The 11,333-nt window shown below is 36.7% G+C and overlaps 1 protein-coding gene across 2 annotated transcripts; it reads right to left on the bottom strand.

Annotated features, from left to right (window-relative positions):
- Positions 1 to 4,046: 4,046 nt before the first annotated feature.
- FZL (FZO-like protein) lies at positions 4,047 to 10,072 on the bottom strand. 2 transcript variants are annotated; one of them, XM_068482668.2, is made up of 11 exons: positions 9,390 to 10,072; positions 8,478 to 9,028; positions 8,292 to 8,360; positions 7,500 to 7,697; positions 7,076 to 7,207; positions 6,554 to 6,640; positions 5,971 to 6,408; positions 5,374 to 5,541; positions 4,887 to 5,111; positions 4,670 to 4,785; positions 4,047 to 4,504 (listed from the first exon to the last, which is right to left on the bottom strand). In XM_068482668.2, the coding sequence occupies exons 1-11, from the start codon at positions 9,886 to 9,888 to the stop codon at positions 4,222 to 4,224; spliced, it is 2,766 nt and encodes a 921-aa protein (XP_068338769.2). In that variant the 5' UTR covers positions 9,889 to 10,072; the 3' UTR covers positions 4,047 to 4,221. The 2 variants fall into 2 exon arrangements, with proteins under 2 accessions (XP_068338769.2, XP_088535746.1); XM_088679620.1 differs by having other exon boundaries at positions 4,663 to 4,785; positions 9,390 to 10,015.
- Positions 10,073 to 11,333: the final 1,261 nt, after the last annotated feature.

Raw genomic sequence — 11,333 nt, 5'->3', positions numbered from 1 at the left:
AAGACTCAATTTAGACTCTAGGACTTAATTTGGACGAAAATACACTTGGTTTTGACTCTAAAGACTCAAAGAGACTCTTTTGGACAGATTTGGAACAAATAAGAAAGGGGGTTTTGATTTTGGACGAATTTAAAAGAAAACAAGTAACTTAAAACTTTAAAACAGATTTTGGACGAATTTTAGAAAAACTAATGGATGATGGGATAGCCAAGGGATACTTCTCCACACATGATACTTTCTAACATAAATTGATTTCCAGTTGCTTTTCCGATAAACCATGAACCTCAACACCCCAGATTAACCGTGACATCACTAATTAACCCTCAGATTTCCCTTAAGTTAGTGGATTGGATGACATCATACGACAACCCAAAGCATTCCTCAAAACGTCCCCTACATGACATCATAATAGAGATACGGTTAAAGATCATTACGTTCAATGGAAATCATAAGTATTGACAAAGCACTTGTAACTATGACATCATGATACGCATGCTAGGAATTTACTTAACATGATTGTGAAAACAACCTTAACTACTTGTGAATATAAGTTTGTGACGATTATGTGAAACACCCTTATATTCTAGCACCAAATTCAAGCATGCAAATTAAGTAGGCCTCCCTAATAAACATACAAGAATAAGTTATCCATCAAACGGTTAAGTAAATTGCATTCACAATTTATGAAATCACAACTGGAATTTATCAACTCATATTATAAACGTAATCATGGTTTCAAAGCATCCCTAGGCTAAAACGAGTTTAGCCTCTCATGTTCATGACAAAACAAAGCAATATAGATTTAAACATTGAAAATAAAAGATAGATTACACCTAGACACGTCCAACACTCCACTTGAATGTACAAACGCCCAAGGCTTGGTCTTCCTTCTTCTCCTCCTTGCTAGATCACGGCACAAGGGTCTAGGGTGAGTTTGTGGATGATTTTCTGGGTTTTGGATGGGTTTAGGTGTGTATGGTGGTGCGGCAAGGGATTATGGTGGTGTATGGAGGTTGGGATGGATGTATGGAAGTAGGGGAATGATGGATGGGTGGATGCAAGGTCACGGCAAAGGGTGTTTTCTGAAGGAATGTATGAATGTTGTGTGAAGGGGTGGTTGTGATTAAATGGCACGGCAAGGCTGTTTATATAGGCTAGTTTGGCACACTTAGTGTAGGAAAAGGATTGCCTAATCCTATTGAAAAAGGGGTATCTTAAGGCAGAAACCAAAGGGAATTGGAAATAGGGAATTCGGCTAGGATTTAGGGATTCTAGAAGGTCTTTGGTGCGGCACATGCATAGGGCTGAGATAAGGTTTCTAGAAGGGAAGGTTTAGGCAGATTCCTAAACCTAAAGGGCCAAGGAAACATGATATTAGTGTAGGAAAAGGATTGCAATTCCTAAACCTACAAGGAATGGAGTTCTTGCGGCAATTTAGTGGATAAGGCTTCTAGAAACTGAATTATGTGCCTAAATGTGTAATTGATTCTCCCTAAGTAGCTAGGTTTAGGTCCCAATCTGATTTGGATAGGATAGGATAGGATAATGTTAGAGATAGGATAAGATAAGGTATGGATAAGGTTGGATAAGATAAGGTTTGGATAAGATAAGGTTTGGATAAGATTCCTTGTTTCTTGCTTCTTCCTTATCTTCATTGGAATAGAACTTCTTCCACCAGATTTGTAGCCTTTCCTAGCTCTTCTAGTCTTCAATTTCGTCCATCCTCTTTGCTCCATGATTAAGCTATCCATTCCATGCCTAAAAATGCTCCAAATAGCCTCAAAATGCACTTTCTTGCTCCTTTTGCCATTAGGACCTAAAAACACACGAAAATACTTTAAAAGACTGAAATACATAGTAATTAACTCACTAAGTGTAAGGAAACAACACAACTAAATAGCATAAATATGCTCCTATCAGTTAGCTAGCATTAGGCTGACAAGAATATTTTGCTCTTGTACATGTTCGAGCCCTAGCCATTGACTTTGCTTTTAAAAATCTTTTACGTATCTCTGATTTTGTTTTACAATGGCCAACCAGAAGAAAATAGACCTTTGAAATTTTGTAACCAATAAAATGGGTCTCTTTGTTTCACCTAGTCTCTTCTCTGGTTAAAATCCTTAAAGTTCGGTTTAATAATAATTTAGAGGTTAAATTCTCCATAAATTCTCTGCCATTTTATTTTTTTTGTATAATGTTTTATAATGTTGACACCAAAATTGAAGTAAACGGTTAGATGACAGAGAATCCATAAAAAGTATCACTTTTAAAAGAGTCCCCTTAGCATTTCTCAATAATTTATCTCACCCTTTCTACCTTCTTCCACGAAAAATATGCAAAAACAAAATTTGGTTTTAAAATTTTATTAAAAATAAAAGCTAAAAGAGCACGAAATAGACAATAAAAGAGCTTTTGACAATGTTATATATGACTTGTAGGTTTAGTGCAACCAAATTTTATTTTCAATTAAAAATTTCATAACCAATTCTAGTTGTGCATACTCTTTTTCTTTCGTAATCCTAATATTTTATAAATTGGTCATCTCAACTTTATGATCTTTACCAAGAAAGATGATGGAATCGAATTAATGGTTTCTACAAATATGTTAACAAAGCGCACTCCTTCACACTTTTGACCATGTTAGCGACAACTTTTTCTTCCATTAATTTAAACCATGCGTGTATAGTTTCATGGTTTCATGCAAGAGGGCGAGTCTTAGCACAACAAAAATGTTGCTCTTTTGTGACTAGAAGATTACATATTTGAGTTGTAGAAACCGTCTCTTTACAAAACAAATAAAGTTGCGCATGTTAGACGTTCTACTCTCATAAAATGGAAAGCTTTATTCTCTTGGAATCGCCATTTTTATACATATATAATTTTCACTTAGACAAAAAATAAATATAGGGTACTTGAATCCTGCAACATGTCCTCAAGGTAAATGGCTGCCTACTAATTATTGCACTAAATTAGCAGACATAAGCTATAAAAACTAGTGGCATTTGATCCCACAACCAAACAACTTTATGGACGGTATATGTAGATAACTAGATATCATCATTGGGCTTCAAACTTAACTTTCCAAATGTTTAATTGTAGTCCTTCGATCATAATTGTCATTTATAAGGAAGTTTATTAGTAGTGCAGTCGTGTGTCCTGACAACTGTAAATGTTAGTGAAAATAATAATCGGATGTGAAACACCACTTTCTCCCTTTTGGTCATGTGGTTGAGGATATGTAGTCGATGCCAGGACATAACATTGCAGATGATTTTACGGTTTAATCATATTGGTCAAGCTAATGGTGATGCACACCGTCTTGCTCGATTTGCTTTACATATAGGTGTAGCTTGCACTTGTTTTCTATACGTATGAATTGTGGAACTTAAAAGAAGGTAAGGAATACTTGGAGTTAATGGAAGACTAGGCGCAAAACTGAGGGCGATAGTTTTCTAGGATTCACATTTAGTGGGATAACGCTTGGTTGTTGTACTTTTTTTCTTGGTTAAGTTGAAAGCCTCGACAAAATTTAATAACGCTATATTATGCACTCTATCCTCTTGTACAATAACTGTTATCAATGAATATCGTACTATTCTCGGGGCACACTTAATGACATGGATCAGTACTTAGAATTTTAATCAAGAGTTGAGTAATATTAACCACCAATTAAAGAGGAAATGTTCACTCTCCTCCATTAACACCAACTTGACAAAAGTCAGTGCGAATCAGTTCTTGTCGGTTATAAATTTATTGTAAAACGTGAGAGCACAGGGTTTTCAGTTCTTCCTTTAGCTCACTATTTACCCAATGTTACTGGAGCTTGAAATTTGCTAAGCATGTCAAACAAATTTCAAGGGCGAGTTTTGGTGCAACAGAAAAGATTACTCCTTTGTGACCGAAAAGTGAATGGTTCAAGGTGTGAAAATAACCTATTTGCAAAGCAAGAATAAGGCTGCATGTGATAAATGTCCCCCCCAACACTCACAAAGTAAGGAACCTTGTTGGCTCGGAATCGGCTTTATGTCAAACAAAATTCACATCCCTTCACTTCAAACTTCCATGTAATATTTCTTATTGATAACTAACAATATATTACACTTAAATACCCCAAATCAGGGGATGAAATTTTAACACACGGAAAAAGATAAAACGTAAACCGTACAACGATTTTACAACAAGAAGCCCTAACTGCCTAGGACGGCTAAACCCCACCGGAGATCACGATACGTGAAGATTTTGGATTTCGATTCGAAGTGTTTGAAGTTGTTTATCAACATTGGATATTTCATCTTGAAGCTCTAGGAGTTTGTCTAGTCTCTGCTGCGCAGTATCTTGGTAAGGCTGGCTAACGTTCTTCACGAAGATTTCCATATTTCCAATAGCTTCAGAAAGATCATTCTGCATGGCCTCTTCAACTTCACGTGCCAAGGCATCTGCAGTCCTTTTCACCTTCTCTATCATCTCTTGCCGACGAGATGGAAATTTTGAGATTACTAGTAACCTATTTCAAAGAAGAAGCAAATAATACACATGAATTATACGTCGCAGAGGAAAGGATTTCTGCCATGTTTGAGCAAAACTTTGACATATAAGCTTCAAGAATTGAAAGATATCTGCAAGTAAATGAAGGCAGACACGAATAGTCAAATTCCAGAATACATGTTACCCGCCAGCTGAGGCAAGACCAAGAGCTAGAAGATCTTCTAATGTGGTGGGCAGCACAGACGTCAGAAGTGAAGCAGATAAACCAGCCGCTCCAAGTCCACCAAAAGTTGCCAGAGACTGCGGTTGAAGAAAACAATGTCCAAAACAGATTGACTTAATCATAACTAGTTCTTCGTTAAGAACATCAACTTTTAGTTCATATTCTATACTGAGCTTACCACTTCACGTATTTCTTGATCATACAATTTGGAAGCAGCACTGGTACTGAAGCCCTCTATCACTTTCAAGCTGAGCTCGTTTACTTTCTTCAATGAATTCTCCGAATGCACCCCACTGTATGGATAGACAAATGAAGGCCAACGTTTTTCAAACATTTCTGCATACATCCTTCCTTCACAAGCACTGTCTGATTGCAACCATGTCACATATTCTCCAAGTTGTTTCTTTATGACAAGATGTTGAAATTAAACAAACAAAAAAAAAAAAAAAAAAAAAAAAAAAAAAAAAAAAAAAAAGAAGAATTAAAACCCATAAAACCAATAGATAATGGAAGAAAAAATAATTAGAGAATATAATTCTTTTAATTCCTATGCTGAACAGGAGATGAAATTCTGTCTTATGAACTCATACAGGCATAATCCTTGCATAATTCAAATTAGACTGCAGGGCTTGACAAAGCAATAGGGGAAAAAGCTATTAACTTACTTGCACATCTGAAAATGCAGGACCCATTACGTCATTTTGAACCCTCAAGGTGGTAGCAATCGTGGAGGATTTTTCCCCTTTGAAAACATAGTTAGCAACAAGATCAAGATTTGATAATTGCAGAGTAGCTTCTATGTGTTCAACAACACGTGATTTTGTAATATCAATCTGCAATTTCATGTACATGCACAATGCGTTAACTCATGTTCGAAAATATATAACCAATAATGAAATTGAGGTTCCACCATAAAACCAATTGGCAATATGGAGAGTAGCCCAAAATCATATAAGCACATAGCAAACCTTGTCCCTCACCAATGTGGGACAACTCTCAACACGCCCCTGCACGTGTGGTGGATTTTCAAGCCTACACGTGGACAACAACTGAGTGACGTGGAGCGCGTGTGGCCGTTGGGCTTCACACGTGGACAACCTTGCTCTGATACCGTAATGAAATTGAGGTTCCACCATAAAACCAATTGGCAATATGAGGAGTAGCCCAAGATCATATAAGCACATAGCAAATCTTGTCCCTCACCAATGTGGGACAACTCTCAACAACCAATTTGCCACTAAATCAAATTGTGCAAAACATACCACAGATAAAATTCTTCTTCTCCAAGCGATGCTTTCATTTTCCATCTTAACTGCATAGTTCTTAACACTGCCAACTATATCTTTTATTGAGGCCAAGTCCTGCTTGGCATATCGGCAGTCCTGTGTCACAAGAGTTTCACAAGCAGAAAGTAGCTTTTCTGCAATTGCTACCGGTGTTTCCAGTTTAATTTTCATTCTTTCCATTCCTGTGCTTGTTGACCCATCTAAGAAACCATACAAGAAATTCTCAAGTTCAGAGAAATTACTACTTTTCCACTGAGCATCAGATGTCGATAGTTCTGCATAATCTTTCCCAAACATAGAAGCTGAAAGTTTTGCTTCAAGAGCAGAGCGCGCAGACACAGGAAATAAAGTCACATGTTCAGTATTCAAAAGTTTTTGTGTATTCTTCTTGATGAATGACATAGCTTCCTCAAGCTGCAGAAATAATGAAATTAGATAAAGCAACATGAAGACAATTGAGAAGCTCAAACGGATAGAAGCATCATATTAACATGTTTTTTTTCTGCAATAGAATTACTAAAGGTAATATCAACATTCAATATGCATGAAATGCTAGAACCTCATGGGCATTGCGGTAGATATCAGATTTATTCAAGACAAACACAACTTTCTTCTTCCATTGCTGAGTATAACGAAGAAACGCAACCTGGAGAAAACACCAGTGACAAAATTGAATTCAGCTTTAGTGAAAATAATAATGAATAGGTAAAACTATTGCACTAGTCTAAAATATATAATTAATCAAAGTCAGAATCAGTTAAAAGACTTTAAGACCCACATCAATGTCATTCTAGCCATATAGCTCAGCTATTTGCAGCTTTGGACTATTACCTACTACGGAGAATCCTTACATAAACCTTGTCATCAATCATATTGGAATAGAGGGGAAAGATATTTCCTAGATGTATATTTTAACTAGCATCCTGTTATTCCGGATAAAATAATCTTTTTTATAAGAAAGAAGCCTGGACAAAAGAATGAGATGCAACCATAGAAGCTCGTGAAATCTTTATTTGTCAATTTGAGTCTATAGATGCATTGAGCAGCACATCATGCAATTTGACGAACAAACAAATCATACCTCACTTTCAGTTAACGGGCGATCAGCAGAGATAACAAAAAGAAGCAGATCAGCACGGGGCACAAATTCCTCAGTAAGGCGTTGTTGCCTTTGGAGAATCACATTAGTTCCAGGTGTATCAACAACGTTCATCTGCGTCCAATTTAAAATAAAATAAGTACATACTACAAAATGTATTTTTAATCATAAAGCAGCATTAATCTAATCCTAGGAAGATGATAGACTAGCTGTGCAGTAGATTTTGTTCTGCCTACAACACACAACTTTTTATCTTGTGCATCCAACCATCATGACTCTCTGTGGCTACTTACGTATGATATGTAGGATATTCAATTAAACAAAGGCACACTAACCATATAAAAAAAACCTATTAATAAGGGATTGTACTATTTGAACTGAATATAAGAGTTTGAAATCTACTCACTTCTTTAAGAATCGGAGCAGGAAGGTAGCATATAAATTGACCATCTGGAGGCCTTTCACAACGCTGTTCCTCACCAGCATCCATCTCAGTATACCGTAAGAAAGTAATCTCATTAGTTGTAGGAACAACCCCGTCTTTAAGATATTTATTCCCGAGCAGGGCATTAATAACAGTCGACTTGCCAGAGTTAAATTCACCCTGTTGACAAAAAGAGAGAAAGTGTCATAGGATAACCACCATAAACATTCTGACAGAGTTCGTGAATAAAGCCAACTGTAGAAAATGACACAATACTCCCCTCATGATTCTTCTAGCTCAAACATGACAAATAACTAAAGTAAGGTGATGATTATTTTCGATGAGTAGTACAGTCATGCACCTTCTAAAACAGTCAGTTTGGAAGCATTAATCCAAACAAAGACCGAACAAGAACTGGTGCCTTTTGGCAAATTGAAGGCAAGATGACCACTCATGTGACCAAACAAATTGTCCTAGGTGTATATAATAGCAGAAGAGACGTAGTGTAGTTAATTCCTAAAGGTTAGCTAAGGGTATATAGATGATAGAACCAAACTATTTGTCGGGTCTATATTTGAAACCAATAATGGCTTACAAATTTACACATCTCTGAACTTTTTTATTAGCAATTCTCACGAACTACTGCATAACTGTTATCAAAGGCCACCTAAATTCTATATTCTATAAAGAAAAGAAAGATTCACATGAAATATAGAGCTAATACCAATGTATATTCCTGGAACCACAATTTGTTGAAGTTCAGCACACAATTACCACTATAACCAGTAAAAATGGCTCATCAATTTGAGAAACCGCATCAACGAGAAGTGAAACCTCCTCCATCTGTCATTCAAAATCAAAATTCCACTTTTAATCATAAAGTATACGAATAAAAATGAATGAAATTATGATTATCTCAATATTAAGTTTAATTAGCAAATTCTTTAATTAAATGATCACCAGTGGAGCAGCTTTCTGGATGACATTTATTGCTTTAAGCAACACAGATCTTTCTGCTTCTATGAACTTTTTTTCTCTATCCTCCAATTTAAGAAAACCAGCAACACTTGTACTGTTGATGGGACCATCATGGGCATCCAAATACGTAAGCTTACTTAAGCCTTCAACTTCATCTTGTGTTTCACTATTCAGCATGTACACAATGTCAAACAATTTGCTCAAAGCCTCATCATCGAGCAGCCGGAAATCTTTCAAAGACGTAACTAATCCACTAGCGCCAGATTTCAATAATGCTGGCCCCTCCTTATATAAGGCGTTATAAGAAGTGAACGTGACAAATATTGGTATCTTTACAGTTTTAAACAGACTGTTGAGTGCCAGAAGAACATTTTCCTGTCCGGCAATATCGTATATAAGAAAGTCAGCTCCTTCAGAGTTGGATGCATTTATGGCACCATCTATATCTTGCACATATCTTGCCACCAAAGGAAGGACAACCAAATCGGATTTAGAAGCCATCATTGTGCTTCTTGCTACAATGGTAGGAAGACCTATGTAAGAAGAAACAAACCCATCATTCACCTCCGTTACCAAAAACCGCATCACTGACCAAGTCCGCGGATTTTCGATACCAAATGTACGAAAATGTACGAAATTCAGTAAAGAAATGAGATTTAAACAGATTATTCTTGTTTTGATATCAAACCACTTAGGTTGTATAATTCATTAAGATTAAAACTTGCTGAACTTGAATAAAATACAATGAGTCAACATCAATCATCTTCTAATATCAGAGACGACACAAGCAAAGAAGTTTTATATAATATCATGTGTCTGTATCTATATACACACACACATGTATCAGAATACTGATTACCCAAGTAGTAAAATGACCTGAAAATGAAGACTGACCTTGATCGGAGAGCAGAACTCCACTGGCATTAGCTGCGGCGGCGATATCGACCCTCTCGGAGATCAACAAGTAGGCGCGGTCTCTAATCACCGACTTCAGCTTACAGGCGGCTTCATAGAGCCTGCCGCCGCTTGAATCACGACCATTAAGCACCAGAACCCCGACCCACTTCGATACCGCCTTGTCTACCAAATCCAAAGCATCCTCGCCGGCAAGGACTTCGTCCGGGTCCAATTGGAGCACGACATTGGGGACCCTGACCTCCGGGCGCTTGAACCCACCTGGGAACTGGGTTCTCGGCGGCTGAGCTTGCGGGGGTTGGGGGTTTTGGCTAGTGAATCGATGAGAGTTCTGGGAGATCGATGAAATGAGAAATTGGGTTCGTCGGGGAGTATGGGCTTTGGTGCGGGAGAGGTGGGGTTGGATAAATGGGGCGGCGGCTGGTGTATATAGGAGGGGTTGGGTTGTGGATGTGTGGAGGGAAACTAGGGGTACCATGGGAAGAACTTGGAGTTAACTTCAGACAGACAGAAACAGAGAATGAAGGAGGAAGGAGAAGGAGGAAGAAGGAAGAAAACGATGGGCTTATCTTCTTATCGTTTTAAGTGGTTCTGAATTGCAGCTAGAAAATTAAAAACAACGTGATTCATGGTAAGTGGACATTGTAGGTGATGGGCCACTTTTGGAGAAAGTTGGTTTCAACTTTGAATACTCGTTACACTGATATTCCCTCATAATGACACTGTGTGGATATATATTTATATATCTCTCATAATGTCTCAATGTAATTAAATGTATTAACAATGTGTACGTTCTTCCCTGTCCTCTCGTACTAGGAAATGATCTTTGCAATGCTCTAACATTCATGTTGACGATGGATCGAACTCTGTCACGATATTTTGAACCCAGCTCACCTACCGTTTTAATCGGCAAACAATCCAACCCTCGAAACGTGTAACTTCAGATGGTGAATAGCTAACATTGAGGTGCCAAAAAGAATGTAAGCGCACTCTCGGTGCATAATAAAATAGTTGGAGTCCTAATAATAGCATCCTATAAAAGCTGAAATGTCTTTTTGAGTATTTTCGGCCCCTAGAATGGTGTACTGTTGTGGCGAAACCACCACCTAGTCTCTTTTAAGGAATAAAAAAATTATAACCTCTATATATATATATATATATATATGGTTGGCATGAACGTCGATTGTATGATGTATGATGTCGCTCTTCTTCAAATTAGGTTTTAAAAGAGAATTATGCTAATTTTTAGTCGTGAAATCTCCAAATTATAATCTTGAAACTATAAATTTGGCTTGACTATATTTATACTCTTTGGATTTGGGGTGATTTTAAAAATTGGCTACGAATTTTTAATTTTTTTATATTGCACTCTAAGGTTGAAGTTGTATGAGTTTGTGCGTTTGGTCAGATGAATTGTTTGATTATTTATTAAATTGAGGACGTGGTGAACTTCAGACTCTTATATGACTAACGTGTAAGTCATATTTAGACCACATTATAAAATAACTCGTGAGTTTAAAGGATGATTAGACGTTCAAATAGACAAAATATATTAAATGATACGGGTTTTAAAACCTCATGGTTCAAATAGACCAAAGGGAAGTGATTTCCGTAAACACCATTTGTTCAGTCTACGTTTTTTATTTATTTATGTCTTTTAAACTAATTTTTTTAATCTAAACTAAAAAAAAAAAATGCTTGCAAAAGGAGTAAACGAATGTGCAAAACTTATTTATGAAGAAAAATATACTCCCGAAAATACTATTAAACTAACTAGCACTATATTTGTAACTAATAGTCTCATGATATATCGTCTCAATATCACAAACATTATGGCCTTTGTTCTGTCATTATACCGATAAAAATTAATTTCATATACTTTTACTAGGGATATGCTATTTGCATCAAATATCATCCTTTGAG

The sequence above is a fragment of the Pyrus communis genome, chromosome 11, assembly GCF_041283825.1.
Source record: "Pyrus communis isolate YQ-2024b chromosome 11, ASM4128382v1, whole genome shotgun sequence".
Lineage (NCBI taxonomy): Eukaryota > Viridiplantae > Streptophyta > Magnoliopsida > Rosales > Rosaceae > Pyrus > Pyrus communis.
Note: the sequence above shows the minus strand (reverse complement) of the source record. Positions and strands in the feature narration are given on the sequence as shown.

Bases quoted from the DNA above. Each gene is read 5' to 3' on its own strand.
- FZL (XM_068482668.2), bottom strand. From the start codon at position 9,888: ATGGTACCCCTAGTTTCCCTCCACACATCCACAACCCAACCCCTCCTA. The intron at 5,542-5,970 runs GTATGTTTTGCA...ATGAAATTGCAG, and splicing joins GAAGAAGAATTTTATCTGTG to ATTGATATTACAAAATCACG. The intron at 5,112-5,373 runs GTAAGTTAATAG...CTTGTCATAAAG, and splicing joins CTGCATTTTCAGATGTGCAA to AAACAACTTGGAGAATATGT.